Source organism: Nelumbo lutea, chromosome 2 (assembly GCF_056320005.1).
Source record: "Nelumbo lutea isolate HS-2025 chromosome 2, American lotus-T2T, whole genome shotgun sequence".
NCBI lineage: Eukaryota > Viridiplantae > Streptophyta > Magnoliopsida > Proteales > Nelumbonaceae > Nelumbo > Nelumbo lutea.
Window position 1 is genome coordinate 37,888,886 of NC_142685.1, and position 18,278 is coordinate 37,907,163.

At 35.3% G+C, this 18,278-nt stretch overlaps 1 protein-coding gene across 1 annotated transcript; it reads left to right on the forward strand.

Annotated features, from left to right (window-relative positions):
• The first annotated feature begins 5,720 nt into the window (after positions 1–5,720).
• On the forward strand, positions 5,721–15,465 carry LOC148869939 (RNA-binding (RRM/RBD/RNP motifs) family protein). Its single transcript, XM_088969091.1, has 9 exons — positions 5,721–5,980; positions 6,074–6,253; positions 6,344–6,419; positions 7,582–7,711; positions 10,315–10,429; positions 13,542–13,633; positions 14,251–14,320; positions 14,482–14,564; positions 14,970–15,465. Exons 1-9 carry the CDS (start codon positions 5,861–5,863, stop codon positions 15,079–15,081), a joined length of 978 nt encoding a protein of 325 aa, XP_088825217.1. The 5' UTR covers positions 5,721–5,860; the 3' UTR covers positions 15,082–15,465.
• The last annotated feature ends 2,813 nt before the right edge of the window (positions 15,466–18,278 follow it).

Below are 18,278 nucleotides of genomic sequence, written 5' to 3' on the forward strand. Positions count from 1 at the left end.
GTTTGAAAGAGATGGAGAGAGAGCCATAGGAGAAAAAGATGTCCAAGCTTTACGAATCGCTTTGGTTTACTAAGTCAGCAACACAACACTCCTTGCTTCTCGCTATGTTAGTGTGTTCAACTGTGCCACATAGATAGTCTGGTACAGCTTCATAACACCGAGAGTTGTATAAAGGTATTACTCCATCAATTTGACCTGGTAAACTTCTTCTTTTATGTGGAGATAAAGGCTAGATCCTAAAGATGCTCCCATGCTCCAACTTAATTAGCTTCCTTTGCATCTAGGTAAATGATTTACTTGGTTTAATGCACTTAGGCAAATGTTTTTTTTTTTTGGAAAACACTTATCCGAACAAAAGCACTTATCAATGTTATTTTATTCCCTTAGGTAAAGGTGTATAATGACCCATTTATCCAAAAATGTGATATTATTGAAGGGATAATATTGTCCCATTATGTATTGGCCATTTTCAGTGCACATATATAACAATTTACCTAAGTCTGAGGAGAATATTACTTCCCCATGAAAATTAGTTACTTAGTATTATTCTTTTCTGTGGAACCCACTAATATAAAAAAAAATGAATGTGGATTTATTTCTTTTCCATGGGATCAGCCAACTTACCTGCCCCACTTCCCAAAAATGAATGGGGCCTTAAATGATGATGTTTCTCCACTATGGGTTTCTGATCACCTGTTACTCTAAGACCATCGATCTCTCATTGGTCAATGATCACCTATTGCAATCCATGTGATTGACATGAACCCTAGGTCATTCGGTAGCATTCGATACCACATGGATTTTCACTATGACGTCCAAATGATCTCTCATAAGCCTGGTGGTTGAGGAATTTGTATGATAGAACTAAGCCACGGTGAGTAGTGGATGTTGTACTTTAATCAAAACCATTGTTTTCAACCTGTTGTTGACCCGACCAATTGAACCATTCAAACCATCACCTGGTTAGGATTCCAGGCCTGGTTCAAGCAAAACTCATCAGGCTGTTAAAAACCATTGACTTGGTCAAGAATCATCCAACCCAATTGGTTCAACCCAGTCACCGGGTCGTGGGTTGCACACTTGGTGCATGCAAACTTTCGAAGGCCATAATTTTGCACTCCGATTCCTGATTGGGGTAAATTTTTTTTTTGATAACTTTTCAAGATCTATGCGTCCCCATTATTTTTGCAAAACAAAGCCATTTTTTTGGCCTCAAATTACAATTATATATATGGGATGGTTTAACCCATTCAATTGGATGATCAAACCGGTGACCCACAACTTGGAGGCAAAAATGGTTTGGCCTCTAAATCGGTTTTTAGAACATTGATCAAAACCATTCCATGGCAATATTTTCCCAAAATTGACACAATGCAGATCTATGTTGGTAGAAAACATGATATCAAAAGACTTTTGACTAATCAAATTCCCCTCCCCTATGAATTTTCATAAATACTTCATGATTGGTTATGAATTTTATGATATTGGTTAATTGGTTATAAGATTTTCCTATATGATAGGCCGAACCCATATAGATATTATACTTTTGAATTCGCATCAGTGCTATGAACATCCCAATTGATTTAGGGCTCACTTAATAGCTGAAATTGAATGAAACTGCCACCCATCAAAGCAAGAAACATGGGAGTGATGGGCTTCCCATGTTCAAGAAAGCAAAAAAAAAAAAAAAAAACTCACATATACCCACACTACAAGAAAATTGTCCTTTGGCTAGGGTTATTAATGGGTCAGGTTCGACCCAACTGGCCTATTGAACCTGAACCGATTAGGCTAGTTTTGGTTCTGGGAACTGGAACCGACAAGTCGGTTTTGGGTCCTAATATAAGGTCCCGATTACTATCGGTTCAAAACTGGTTCCACCTAGTCCTAAACCGATTCAAACCTGATCCGATACACTATATATATATAATGTATAATATATTATATAAATTATTAACATTTTTATGTAACTATAACTATTCCACAACTATTAAATTTAAAGTATTTTTTGTTGATTTTGCTTAACAATATTATTTCATTATTAACAATATTTATATAAAGTATTTATCAACAATAATTATTATCTGAAAAATAATAGCATACATTTTAATAACAATCCAGGTTCAATAGGAAATTTGAACTAATTTAAACAAAACATAACCGAATTGATTAATAATCTGTAATTAAGAACTCAATAATTAATTATTAATTAATAATCAGTATTTAACTATACAGTAATTTATTAATTAATAATTAACAAACTAAATAATTTACTATTTTAATATTTAAAAGTCAGCCATTTTAGTTACGAATTGTATTTATATAAAGTATTTATCAACAATAATTATTATTTAAAAATAATATCAGTTGTTTAATTACAATAATTTAATAACAATCTGGGTTCGGTAGGAAAACTGAACCGAATCAATTAAAAATCAGTAATTAATTATTAATTAATAATCAATTTTTAACTAATCAGTAATTTATTGATTAATAATTTTTAATTAATAATTGATAAAACGAATCAATTTATTATTTTAATAATTAGAAATAAGTAACTATTATTAATTAATAATCATTAATTAATTATTGTAGTATTTATTTATTAAACATTTAATCATTAACAATACTTCTCAATAATAATATTAACTTTCGATAATAATAATTGTCTAAAATGTCTAAATATTAAAATGATTAATAATTAGTTTTTAACTAAATAGTAATTATTAACCAGTAAATTTTAATTAATAATCAATAAACTGAATTGATTTACTATTTTAATAATTAATAACCAGTAATTAATTATTATAATATTTATTTATTAACAGTATTTATCAATAATAATATTAACTTTCTATAATACTAATAATTGTCTAATTAATAAGTTTCTATAATAAATTTGTACATAGAAAATTAATAATTAATAATTATTAATTAATAGCAGTAATTAATTGATTAGTAATTATTAATTATGAAACTATAATGAATATTTAAAAGTGTTATTAAATAAAACTGAGTTCGATTGTTAATCAAATCGGTTGAATGACCAAATCGGGTTTTGCGATTGTGGCTACCCGACTTGGAGGGAGGATAGTGGAATATGGAGTCGCCACTTAAATTTTTGGAAATTGGGAATTTAAAAAAACCCAAGATTTTTTTAAGAAAAACAATTTGTTTTCTTGATGACTCGTTGGCCCAAGTGGAATAGAGATTCTTAGGATACCGGGACTGAGATACAGTGTGAGAAGGTGTTAAGCACCCCACATGCGCCAAATACCCTAAGAAGCAATGACAATAGAAAATGGCTAGGCAATTGTCCAAAGAAGCAAGACATAACAAAAATTAACTATATATGAATTGGTTAAAAAAAAGACTGCTTACAAATAATTAAAGAGTCTGAAAAAAGTAAATACTAGATGATATGCTGAATGAGTAATTTCTATATATGTGGGTGAAACGATAAAGATTGGACGTAAGAATTTAGATGTGTGAGATGGAAGATGATTTGAACGAGACTTTTTGGTTAAAAAGAAAAGGAGGGTTAATCTACTTAAGAATGCAACTGTTGTAAAAGCTGCATAAGTGAATGCAATAGGAATGATTATTGATCAAAGAAAAGAAAATTTGTGAAAGTTGCTAGATCCTAGAGTTAAGTGGCTACTCTGCTATTCAGCTGCATTTTGGGAGACTAATAAAAAGAGGCATGCTGCACCTATGACATTAAACACTTAACCTAGTTAGGGGGCAATGACAAGAGTTTGATGATCCTAATGCAAAAATAAAAATAATAGAAACAACAATAAAAAAACTAAGAGAGAAGAAAGATTTGAATGAAACTCAAGAAGATTATTAAACCTGGTGAATGAAAGCAATTAAGGCTCACTTTGGAAGGAGTACAAATGCAAAAATGCAAATATGTAGAGTGCAAAACCTTGTATATTGTATTATTTTGTATGTATTTGTATTTGTACTCTTTCCAAATAAGCCTAATGATTTAGTATTAATGAAAAGATTTTGGAATGCATAGAGTGAAAAATAAAAATGCAACACTTAATACTAATACTTCAATGCAAGTGTATTAACTATGTTGGATTTCAAGTTTTATCTTGGATACAGTTCAAGATTTAAAAAAATGATCACAATTGGATGATCGGAATCGATTCTAACTTTGGGTTTTGAGATTAAGAGGTAAACAGTGTTGGATTTAAGATATCTTGGTGTCATCGGATTTGGTTTTTCGAGATCTATGTACCTATGGTTTTGTATTTCTAATTTTATGTGAAATGAGGTTCATAATTAAAATGACTCTAACTAAACAATTGGAATCCGTTCCAACTTCAAGTCTTAAAATGAATGAGTAAGTGGTGTCAGATTTGGGTGATCTTGGTGTCGTTGGATTTGGAATTGTAAGGTTTTGGATTTATGGTTGGACGTTAAATGAAGTTTAGGATCAAAATTACTCCAATCGAACAATCAGAATTGGTTCCAACTTTGGGTCTTAAGATGGAGTAAACAATATCAAATTTGGGTGATATTGGTGTCGTTAGATTTGGAATTGTGAGGCTTTGGATTTATGATTTGACGTTAAATGAGGTTCAAGATCAAAATTATTCCAATCGGACAATCAGAATTGATTCCAACTTTGGGTCTTAAGATGAAAAGGTAAACGATGTCGGATTTGGATAATTTTGGTATTGTTGGATGATCAATTCAACACGTGGCATGATGTATGCACGAAGTCAAACCTACCAAGCCAGGCTATATATTTGAGGCTCTCAGCCTCACTCAAACACACCACAATCCATCTATCTAGATACGTGGCACCATCCTAATCAATCTATAAATAAAGTCAAATAATAAGGGTCTCCAATGAAAAAAATAACCATCATTTAGATCAACGAAGAGATCTTTACCGTTAGATTCGGAAGATTGTCGAGCAAGCTTTTCCTCGAGATAGATGAATAGAAAGAGAAGGCGGACGGGGATAAGACAAAAAGGGGAAAATCTAATGTAAGGGAGACGTATTGTGATTCACACGCAACATGTGTCAAAAATAAGCCATTCGTAAGCACTCCAATTGTTATAAGAATATAGTTAAATAGATTAGATAATTAGATATGCATGCTTTATGTCAGGTCCAGTCTAGTCCGGGTCCATAAGCCATTCGTAAGCACTCAATTGTTATAAGAATATAGTTAAATAGATTAGATAGCTAGATATGCATGCTTTATGTCAGGTCCAGTCTAGTCCGGGTCCGTATAGACTTAGGTCAGGTTTAGACCTGTTCATGGGTCGGGTAGCCTGATGGTTCGACCCACATCCCGACTCAATATTATATATTTTATAAAATATATGTATTATATAAAATATATAAATAATATAATATTTATTAAAATATATATTTATAAATTAATATATACATTTTTTATTTTTTTCTTTATAATTTCTCTCTCTTTTTATTCAGCCACTTTAGCAATAATAACAGCATGGGCTAAATTTCGGGCTCGGGCCCAGACCTGGGCTTCAGGCTTTTTATGAGGGCCGGGCTCAGGCTCGGGCCTTAGAAAAATTTATTAATATAGAGTGAAAATCCGACCTGATTCGGCCCATAAACAGGTCTAATCGGGCTTATGTTTCAGACCCACAACTCCGGGTCGGGCCGGGCCGGGCCGGGGCCTACACTATGATCCTTATCATATGTACAGAGCCCGGCCCGGCCCGATTACCCTCTACTCTCTAGAAATTAGAAAAGCCAAGCTAGAATCTAACTCGTGTTACTTTGCTCAAGGAAAACCTCGTGGTTCGACAAATTGGAAGAAGAGAGAACGCCCACTCTGCTAGTGCTAGGGTTTTAACAGCCATGGCGGGTGCGGGAATCCATCCTTACCATCAACAGTGGCCGCCAGCGCCTGCTGCTCCTCCTCCTCCTCCGCCTCCTCCAATGCCCGTTGAAAACCCTCCCCGTCCTACCACAGACGAGGTAACCTCTTTTGTTGTTTGTTTCTTTTCTTTTCTAATCTTAATCCGGATGCATGGTTTTGCCCATGAACTGATATTTGATACTTGTTTTCAGGTTCGGACGATCTTTATATCTGGTCTTCCGGAAGATGTAAAGGAAAGAGAGCTACAAAACCTTCTAAGGTGGTTGCCAGGTTACGAGGCTTCGCAAGTGAATTATAAGGGGGAGCAGCCAATGGGATTTGCTCTTTTTTCAACTTCTCAGCTTGCAATGGCAGCCAAAGATGCTCTTCAGGTAGGATTTGCTTCAAAACTTTAAGAATTTATTTGTTCTTTTCAGTTATGGATTGTATGAAATGAAATTTGTTTTCTTTTCGTCGCTTAGGACATGGTTTTTGATGCGGAATCTAAGTCTGTATTGCATACCGAGATGGCAAAGAAGAATCTTTTTGTTAAAAGAGGTGAGTTTTCAATTATTTGGGGCTTTATTTTATTTGGCGATTTATTTCCCGATGGGCAGGGTAAGTTTACCCCCCTCTGGATGGTTTAGTTTTTCTGGGTGCTTTAGTTAATAGTCTGTCCTCTGTTCCATTTCTTGGAGGGCTTTGTTTGCTAGCTCTCCCCTTTATTTGAGGATTATAGCTATTTGATTGATTTCCCTCTTCCGCACAGGATACCTATGTTTTTTACTTGAATGTGGTGGAAAAAGCTAAAATTTTATTTTGCCTTCCTTTCCTTTTTAGCTTGAAACAAATACAAATTCAATAAAGTTTTTATTGCCTTTGAATGAACAAAGGAGAATCAAATAATGGACACTAAACAGTTAAGGGGAAATTTAAAGAGATGAAATAATTAGTCTTACATCTCCACTTGAACCATGGTTGGTCTAACTAGTCACTAGTAACGTGTCATCATTAATAAGGAAGATCATGGACTCACACCATACAATAACTTTGAGCAAAAACATCTTCAATAGAATGGAAGGGGGTCTTACATCATTGCTCCATGCAAATTTATTCTAGCATTTTTTTGATAGCTAACAAGCAAATTTATTTTAGTCTTATAAATTAGTTGATATGTTTCAGGTATGTCTTGAAGTATCAATATTCGTAGTAATGGTTACAGTATTATTTATCAGCAGTAGCTTTTATTGTTGATAGGAGAGGGGAAATAATTGCTGTTTGTGAGTTTGTCACACTTTAGTATTCCCTGATACAATCTTAGCAATAATGGCTGTTTGTACACTTTCGTAATCCATGATACAATCTTGGTTGAAACCCACGCAAACTGCCAAATAGATTGACAGTTTGAGAACCATCTTCTATCACTTAGCTGGGTTGTGGTAAGACATTCTGAGGTTTATAAATTTCCAAAGACTTGATACAAAATTGCTTTCTTTATACCTTTATTAATCAAGTGAAAGAAAGAGGAGTTATTCAGTCTTTCAGTTTCAAGCGAATGTATTACTTGCAGTTGCAGTTTGGGCTCAATAATAACGAATATAATAATATAAATACGTAACGCTTTTCAAAATCGTGCTTTCATGTTGCTATTCACTATTGGATGTAGTTATCTAACTAGATACATTTTAATATTTTAATGCTACTTGCATTTAATATACAGGTGTAGTAGCAGATTCAAGTTCCTTTGATCAAAGTAAACGCTTGAGAACTGGTGGTGATTATACACATACAGGTTATCCAAGTCCATCTCCATTTCACCCTCCTCCGCCGCCTGTTTGGGGACCACAGGGGTAAGAATTTATTTATCTTTTAGTCAATCTATTGTTTAGAGATCTCGCAATAAAGGATCAAAGAGCAAAGTTGCTTTCTGAAAGGGAAGCATGAAGAGTGAGTTGCCACCAACTAATTAGGTACAGTTGGGCATCGAAATAAATTAACACAAAATTGACTCCATTATATTCTGTAAACATGAGTTCTAGGCAAGGGGATTCTCAGTGATTTAATAGGTGTGCCTTAGGCACGCCTAAGTGCACAAGTGAGGGGTTTGCATCTTGCCTAGGCCCACTCACAGCCCCTTTGAAAACGTTTGTGCCTAGTGTGCCTTGCACCTCAGCATGGGTGTGAGCCTTGGTTAAATTTTGTGCTTTTTGAAGCATGGTGATTGGGTCGGGGGCTCTGCCCTTGGGCCACCCATCCAAGCCTCTTGTGGCAAGTCCAAACAAGTCCATGTTAGGGTCTTAAATTCATAATCCTTACATCATTGCCAAAAATGGTTTTATAATTTTAATTATAGTTCCTTATCTTTTAAAACATGTCTTATATTAAGAGAAATGAATGAACAACATTAAAAGATAAGTGGCACAGACAGACGGGCCTCGCTATTCAGCCTCTTACAATTTTCAGTTTGGGTATCAGATGGGAATAGACTTACTTGTGAAGGTGTCCAAGGACTTGAGCCTTAGGATCCAGGGGCATCAATTTGCAATTGATGTTTACCCACTTGAGTTCAGTGGTGAGACTTGGTCCTGGGTGTCCAAGGTCCCTCAGGCTGGAATAGATTAACTCTGGACTTCTTGGTTAATGGTCAACCTTGTTACCTAACTAGGCTTTGGCCCAAGGTCCCTCGGGCTGCTGGATTGCAATCCATTATGAAGCCTGTAGCTCTTGGCAGCCAATTTTGTTATAGTTGGGCTTGGAGCCCACGAGCTAGGTTCAAGAATCCCCTGCTGTCAATTCATTCATCCTAGTAAAATATCTTCTTAAAAGCAATTAAAACTATAAAATCATTTTTTTTTTGTGTGAAAACTCAGAACTTAAGACCCTAACATGGACTTGTTTGGGCTTGCCTCGAGGGGTGTGGCACAAAGGCGGCTTGTAGAATTGGGAATGTAATATGTCACATTAGCTACTTGATTTAATTGAGAAAAAAAGATATTGTGGGTTTTATATGCTTGAAAATGTTTTAACTGTTTGATTTCATTTTTAAATTCTCATTTGAATATGCTTTACATATTATGTTTATGTATTTTAATTTTAGATAATAGGTTTTTTAATTTTAGATAATAGGTTTTTTATTTTTTAGCTTTTTTATTTTTTATTTATTTTTTAACTTTTGCTCCTTGCATCAAAAAGGCATGTGCCTCGCCTTGCGCCTGGCGATTCAGGTGCAAAATGGCCCTTGCGTCTTTCGCTTTTAAAACACTGTCCCTACTCAAGAAGTGCTTGGGAGATGGTGATGTGGTCTGTCCCTCCTTGGCAAGCTTCGCTGGAGAAGGCCACCTTAAAGTGGAACCCCTGAAAATTATTGATTTTTGCTGGGTCTGATCTGGGTATAAAATTTTACAAGAATCCAAGGTTGTTTGGACTAACCCTCCAGTTGAGGATGCCACATGGGAACCATACCTACACCTTCAGGCTTCAGCACCAGTTTCCACATGTTGACGTTGTGGGCAAGGCCCATATCAAGAAGGGGGGGAACTGTTAGTGTCCAGCCTATTACCACTGGCCCAAACCTCCCAGTTCAGTAAGTGTTCACTTGAAGGCCATGTCAGCAACAGGCCGGCTAAGGATGTTACAGCCTAGAGGTGATTCAGTTACATGTTGACAGTGATATTTACGTGAGGGAGCTCATATATAATTGGCTCTTCTCAGCCTAATAACGAGTGAGATTTGCCCTAATTTCCTGTCTGTCTTTTCTTCTTCTCCAAGGAGGGTGAGCTTCCCTCAAAGAAGCTCCTGGGTTGGGCAGTAACCCATTAGAAATCTTCCTCTGGTGCATTATTGTTAATAGTGTGCCCTGTGTTCTTGTCAATAATGATTAGGCAGGTCATTATTTGTAATAGTGTGCCCTTCATAACTGCATCTTCATGTGGTAAATTGTCTGTCAGATTGGTTATAACAATAGAAATCTGACTTGACAGTTAGGAAAGCACCTGTACAAGGATATTTTGAATTTCTTTGTTCATTGTTAATGATGACTTTTTTTTTTTTTGTCTATTGACAATAAAGTGAGGCTTTGATGTATCAAAAGGTTCCTAGAAAATACAAATGCCTTGTTATTGCCAATAATGCGTGAATTATTCATTAACGAGTAAACAGTTTCCCAGGGAGTAGAAAAATGTGGGGGGTGTGCTGTGGAGAAGTGGAGTAACTACTTTGTAGTGTTTTTTAATTATACATCTATTCTTAATGATTGGTTCAACATGAATTTTCATCTCATTTAGATGTTTCTGAGTTGTTAGCATGCTTCTAGTTAATTATTTAATTATGCATTGTAATGTTCTTTAATTATACATATATTCTTAATGATTGGTTCAACATGATTTTTCATCTCATTTAGATGTTTCTGAGTTGTTAACATGCTTCTAGTTAATTGTTTTTTATTTGGACTAAGGTACATGGCTCCAGCTCCTCCACCGTATGATCCATATGGAGGTTACCCTATTCCTCCAGTACCAATGCCTACACCTGCTCCTGTGCCAGCTCCTAGTGGTTACGCACCTGTTCAGGTGATAACATATATCACTTGTCTCCTTGATTTGCACACACATTTGATACTTGGCCTTATGTGCATCTTGTCGTCATATTAAACATGTTTCTCTTAATTTTCTGCTTCATAGTCTTTGCTGTTAATACTTTCTTTTAAAATATTGAATCTGATCTATTTCTTAAATTTTGGCATGACTTATTATCTTGTTTGCTAAGCTAAGATTTATTTGACTCACTGCAAATGTTTGCTCTTATTTGTTTTATCATAATTATACAAATAAAATGAGTTTTTTTAAAGATGAAGCATGGTTAAAGTATTGATACACATCATACCATATTGTATGATGTATATCAATTTTAAGGGCTACCAAAATGCCAAATACCGGGTCAGAGCCTTTTAATAGGTTTAAACATTAATAAACATCTTAGTATATCTACTTATAAATATAGAAACTGAAAAGTAAAATAAGGAGTATCAATTGTTGAAATGTGATTTTTGTGTATCTAGAGTATTGATACTTTGAACCATGAGATGAAATGATTATCTGTGAGGTGCCTCATACACCCTGAGGCATATGCCAGAGGCGATGACATCTCTGAGGTGCCTCATATACCTTTTTCATGAGGCGTGCTAGAGGTGTATGCCTCATGTGCCTCACACACCTCATATAAAAAGACAAGAAAAAAGGAAAAAAAAGAAAAGAAAGCAAAGGGAAAGAAAAAGAAAGAAAGGGAGGAAAAAAGAGAAAAGAAAGAAAAGAAAAGGGGAAGGGAAGGAGGATATAAAAGATTTTTATTAAAAATAAAGAAAAATGAGATACTCCTTCCACTTCCTCCTTGTGCATGAGGATGTTGGTGGAACCGTGTTTTGGTATTGTCCCATCAGGAAAGCATTTGCACTTTGGTCTTCTTACACCTAGTGGCATTTGCACGTTTTTAAACTACAGTAAACAATTGTGCATTGGGCAATGTGCCAAAATACCTTACTTTCCTGATTTCTAATGCTATAATTCAGGTAAAATGCTGAGATTTACTGTGGTACCAAACACCCTCTAGGAATGGGGCAAATCTTAATTGATGAAAGACTAGGACTTCAAGACAAATCCTAGTTGTCTTGGGAATATGACAAATCCTACTTACCTTATATTTTTGTCTTTGACCTAGCTAGTAACATAATTTTGATTTGCTAACACTACTCCTAATCCAATTAGGAAAACTAAGTCTGTAATTAGGAAACCCCACCCCTAATCTAACTGCGAAAGCTTCTAAGAAGTTAAATAATCAGAAAATAGCTAGTGAGGAATTAAAGCAAACCTGCTACTACCCATAAATACATAGAATCAATTCAAAGACACAATTCAGGAGCTACTTTGACTGTATCTCAGATTTGAAACCTTGGACATGTATGTTCCTGTATCATCCTATCTAAAGTTCTTAATAGGACATGTAGACTCTTTATCTTTTTGAATCAATGTAAATACACAATGACATAAATTACAGTTGTGAGTTTATTCTTTTCCTGAAGCTTTCAGTTCTTGATTATGGCCTTCTACTTTGTTGAGATTATTTTTGTATGCAGAGAAGCAAGTCAACCAGTTTTTCTTTTGACTTTTTGCAACATTGTATATGTTGATATTAAAGTTCTTTGTAGTGAGCTTTAATACCATATTTAAAAATGCTTGGGGCTGTAGATATGAAAGTTAAGATTTAATTATTCATATTTGGAAAATCTAAAAAATCAAGAAATTTTTCTAGAAACATTAAAGTAGTTACTAAATCTTCATGAGATCTCTATAAGAAATATAATGGATCATTTAAGGTTCAAAAAACCATAACAAAGAACTGCAAAAATCAAATAGGAAAAAAAGATTTTTGTATGCAGAAAAGCCCTCGGGTGTAGGGGTTTCCTTCTCTCTATTTCCCTTAGGATCATTAATTAATGATCAAAAAGGGAATAGTTTTCAATGCGCCAAGGCAAAACTATTCGACAAGGAAGCAATTAGTTGCCTAGGCGTTGCTCAATGTTCAAAGAAGGATGGAATAAGGGGCTAAGCCCTTGTTTTTGTTGTAGAAATGTCAACAAAAGAAGGGGTGGAGGCCCTGTTCTTGTTATAGAAAAAAGAAAGCATGAATAAAAACCTCAGAAATAATGGAGAACAAGGAGAAGAGCCCCTGTTTTTTTGTTCCAGAAGAAGAAGAAAAGAAGGGGTGGAGTCGAGCCTCTGGTTTTGCTCCAGAATAAAAGAAAGGGTGGAGCCCCTGTTTTTGTTCCAAAAAAGAACAAGAAAAAGAGGAACCCCTATTTTTGCTCCTGAAGAAGGGGTTGAGCATACCTTCTATGATTGTTGATTTTACTTGTTTCTTCAAAGACTTGGAAAGTTCGAATTACTATCCTCATTTATTCAGTCTTTGAATAGCTATCAAAACCCTATTGACATTAGAAACTAATAAAAAATATGTTATGTATGAAAGAAATAAAAAGAACAATTCAGTGTATCATACTTAATATAATAAGCTCAAAATATAAAGAATATAAGAAGAAAATTTTAAAACTTGAAGAGTTTATATAAATGCCATGGCGTTTGGGCGAAGCGATTCCCAGAAAGCACCTACATGCCTAGGTGTCGCCTTGACAACTATGGAAGAGGGTTAATCAGGATGCATTAGCGGTTTAAGCAGACCTTGTGAAGGTTGAAGTTACATTGGATGTTTATATGGACATTTACGAAATATGGAGTTCACTGCATGGTAGTCTTTTTATGGAGGCATAAGAAAGTTCTGTATAATCATGTCATCCATTGAGAATGCATAAACTCTGACCATTTGCTTGGAGATATGCACTAACGAATTTTTTGAGGGATTTCTTCTTTCAATGATAAAAGAGGCGTTTTCCTTCATGGGTGGTTCTTCTGGAGTTGTTTACATCTAATAGGGCTATTATGATTGATGATAGCTCAGCAAATTTCATTTTATATTCCTTTCCCTTGAGAAAGGGTAGAACCACTGTTGCATGTTTTGCATGTGTTACACCAATTTTCTTGTTGAAGACTTATGACATTCATTTCTTGTCTGTCTAATTGATTTGGTAGGAGGTAAAAATATTGATTCTATCTTTTCTTGTTTCCTCTGCAGAACACAAAAGACAATCCTCCTTGCAACACTCTCTTTATAGGCAATCTTGGAGAGAATGTAATCGAGGAAGAACTGAGGAATATTTTCAGTGTGTATGGATCTTTTTTGTCTTTTACCAATTTATGATATGTGCATTTCCTATTGCTTTTATGATTTGCATTCCCAACATTGTGTGCACTTTATGCCCAATTAATATCATAATTCCAGTAATCTTGAACTTTTCTGTTTTTCTTTACTCTATTCATTTATTAATTAATTTATTTTTTTGATGGGTGATATTGGAGTTGAGAGAGATCCTGACTGGGTATAGGAGGAAGAAATTTACATATCAATTATCTATAAACCTAACTGTCCACTTTAAAGAAATGTTAAAACATGCTTGGGAACCCATAGAAACATTTGCAATCAAACTTGTGAAGAAACTGAAAAATTACACTACAGTGGCCAAATCTTTTGTAACAGAAAACCATAAAGTTTGCTTCCCCATTGCTGTTACCCATGTACAAGGCATTCACCCTCTTTTAATTGACAAGTCCTTGGGTTCTGCACTGATGAGACGCCAGTTTGAAAGTTCAAGGCTACAAATTTATTGTTAACTTGTTTACCTTGAGTTTTCTTAATTCCCATTGCCAATCTGTTTTTACTTTGTTTTGCTTGTTTTCTCCCAGGATTTTGTATTTGATTTCCTTTTTTATGTTATTATATGCAGCCAACCTGGTTTTAAGCAAATGAAGGTTTTGAGGCAGGAAAGAAATACAGTATGCTTCATTGAATTTGATGTGAGTTGATAGATTTATTTATTTCATTTTAAAAGTTGTTCAAGTTTTCTGCTTTGACAAAATTAAAATTAGACTTTTGTTTATGATAGGCAGTAATCCTATATGCCTCTTCATTCCATATTGAAGATTTTATTTGACCTATGATCATGTTGGCTATGCAGGATGTAAACAGTGCCACCAATGTTCATCACAACTTGCAAGGTGCAGTTATCCCCAGTTCTGGACGTGGTGGCATGCGAATCCAATATCCTTTGTTTACCTTGTTGGTTTTTGGTGCTAAATTTCCCTACTCTTTATTTTCCTATTATTTTCATCTCCTGTTAGTTTATGAATTGTTGTCTACCGCTTCAGATGTTGATGATCAGTTGAGGCTGTTTCATTGGCCTGAAACAGTCACCACCCATTCTATAACTTGTAAAAGGAGAAATCCATTTGTCAATTTTAGGTAATGGAATTCATTGTCTGGAGGGTGAACTAGAAAACTCAAAAGCCATTTAGATCTTGTTTCCAAGGTTTGTCTAGTCTAGTTGAGCAGGCGGACTCCTCAGACTTGGACATGGGTTTTGCTTAAATATTCTCACTGTTTCTGCTTACTCTTTTTATTCAATTATATTATTTTTATTCTTTGTTTTACTTGACCTTTGGAAACATATTCAAAGAACCCGTTTGGGAGAAGGAAGGATTCAAGTAACCCTATTGCTGCTCCTGATGCCAATGCCAAAGCAAATGGTGTTCCTCCACTAGCACTAACTTACCAGTAGCTGAAGGGATGTATTCTGCTCTTTTTCTTCCTAATGAGTTATAGGAAAAGAACAATTACTACTACATGGTAGGATGCATCATGCAGCTGTTGCATGCATTATGAACGCATGTGGTGATGTCATGAACAACCAGTGGGTCCATGTCGCTAGAGGATTGACTGTTTATCAAAGATATGCATTTGCTGGCATCCAAGAATTGAATGAATGGTTAGGTTTCATGTTTGTTTGTTTTGTTGGGAAGGATTTAGGTCCATATTTTTGGACTTTGTGCAGGGACTCCATCTTGACTATATTGTGCATTGTCATTAGGAATATAACACTTTTGATAGGCAACTCTGCCATTTCATTCCATGTTTTATGAAAGTTGTCTCTAATTTCATTTCATGTCATGAGATGGTTAAGGTATGAACATTCTGGATCATGTCATCGGTTCATGATTCTTGTGGTCGCCTGCATATCTCTATATTATTCTTAAAAAGTACAATTGATCAGTCTTGCACACAACTGGTTTTCTTGCTGTCAACCTCTAGGTTCTTAGGCATTGAACAATAAGCCAAAGAATGTGAGAAATATATGATGCTATTTGTATTCAGGATTTATGGGGACTTCATCTTGGCCATAACTTTTGTTGACATTACGAATGACATTTTAGTGGCATCTTTTATCACGTCATTCTCACTTCATGTCATTTGGGAAGTGGTTCCAAGTTCCATGCCATGTCATGACATAATTGAAGCTGGATAATATCATTGGTCCATAGTCCTCATCACAATGGTTTGAGCAGCATCTCTTCATACATTCATCCACAAAACATCTGTCCAAGTTTATCACGGAACTGAATTTGATGCTTCTAACCTCCAGGCTCTTGAAACATTTATTCAACAACCCAAACAAATGGCAGAAATATATGATGCTGTGATTTCTATGCAGGATTTTATCTTAAGACTGAAAATTCTGAGCTGCATTTGCTCCAACAATGATTTCAGGGATGCTGCTGCACCACTTCAGTTTCAGGTAACTTTTTCCTAACCAGGCACCGTTATAGGGCACTGCAGATTGACTTGATGGATTATCTAGGATAAAAAAAAATTGTTACCATCTTCTGAAGCTGCACCTAGTTTTGAGGTTTCAAGCCGCTTTTATTTGCCAATCATTAAAAGTAGATTGTATGAAGCCAACTTTTCCTCGTCTTTTTTTTCCTTTTTAATTTTTGACACCTAAACTTTGTGGGGAATTAAGGTAAGCTCCAAGTTCTTGTATTTTGGTCGATGCATGACCCAATTGTACAGGGATAACGTTGGCATAGAAAATAGGGTGAAACACTTTCTATCTGCCTGTTCCACCAAATGAGAATTTAAGGGGGTTGTTCGCCAACATGAATATATTGGTTTTCCATTTTTCGGATTTTGAAAAACATCACATCAAAGAAATAAATAAATAGAAGAGAAGAAATGGAAATGCTTTCACGTAGTTGATTTTTCCATTCTCGGAGGCAGTGAAAACATTTACAGTTTGATTCAGAAAAATATCTTTTCCCGGGTGAGAAAATATGAAGACAATCAGAATCTCTCTGAAATGCACCATGCTAAGAAGTAAAACAATAGACTGCAAAGTGTTCTTCTGAGACTAGAAATTCAAGACTGCGTACATTTTTTTTTTTCGGATTTTGAAAAAAAATTATACAAACAACAATTTGAGCTCAAGATTCGGACTTAGGGGTGGGCTATCCCAAGTTGTGTGGTTCGTTTGCCCACAAATGGGGGTAGTAGCCCTTTCCTCGGCTAGAGAGCCCAAAATACGTTTTGCCAATCCTTTTAGGGGCCGTTTGTCACTTCTTGTATCTTGAGCGCTTACAGCTTAGCTCTTCCAAAGGGCCCTAAGACCGGGAAGAGAATAAGTTCATAGAGGTACGAGTTAAAAAAATTAAAACTAGGAAATACATTGCAAAAATTTTCAATTAAATACCTTGCTTTCAAATAGTCTTTTCTGCAATCGAGGTGTTTCCATAGGAAGCTAGCATTGATGGGCATGGAAGGGGAGATAATTTGCTCTCCATCCTCATTCTTCCTTATTTTTCTTGTTCAAGGGTCAAAGTATCAGCCTGTATTGGCCGATATGTATCGTTCTGGCACCCCACCGATATGCCCCTACAGTGGGTGTATCGGTGGTCTGATTGGTTCAGGGTGTGGTGAAATCTTAAATCAGCTTGTCTGAACCAGTTGGCAAAAAAAATTAGAAAAACCACCAAAAGGAGTATCGGTGTATCGGGCGTATTGATATTTTGAATCTTGTTCTTGTTAATTAAAATCTATCTCTGGTCTAACACATCATCAAGAGAGCGCATCTGCTCCAATTTGGTCTTTCATTTGTTGTAGCAACGGTGTGCTGTAGCAGATACCATGGTATATTCATCTCTTTTTTTTTTGGATGATATGCTGGTGACGATTTGTAGTGGGGACAGCTGGATGCATGAAAGCCCACCGACCAGTATCATGGAGAGCTTGTAGATGAATGGGTGAGAGGGATGCCTTGTAACCAAATTAACACAATGGTTTAAAATCTGATCCAGAGGTTGGATTGTTTTTTCTAAGAGATCGATGGCCATCGGTTGATTAGGTTCAACGGTTAGACTGTCATGACTCGTGCATGTGTGAACATGTATTTTATCAATAAATAATATATAATTATATTCTACATTTTATATTTAACTAACAATTTATTTTTATTTTTGAAAATACTAAAAATTGCATTTTGAGGCTCACAAAAGGGTTGGCAAAAATAGCGGGTAAGTCTCCTTTCTCTCTTCGGGACATTGATCTCAAAAAGTTACCTATAATAAAAAAGGGTAAATTACAATGGCCCCCCTTGTGAGAGAACCTCTTATACTTTAATTTGCGATAAAGACCTCCTTAACTTTAGCCATTAGGCAAATCCCCCCCTTCTATTGGCCTTTCGTTAGTTAACTTAGAAAAAAGTTTCATTCAACTGTTTAAAATTTTTTAAATTCTTAAATTTCCCTTTCTTATTTATTCGAACGGGGAGAAGATACCACTGACCAGATCACCATGGATTCCAATGACCATGACGATTGATTTGTTCAATCCTCTTTAATTGGTGGTTTTTATATTGGAAATCCACTCGGCTTTGGTGGTTGTACTAGCAAGGTCATCTTATTTTGCTTATTTGTGTGGGTAATC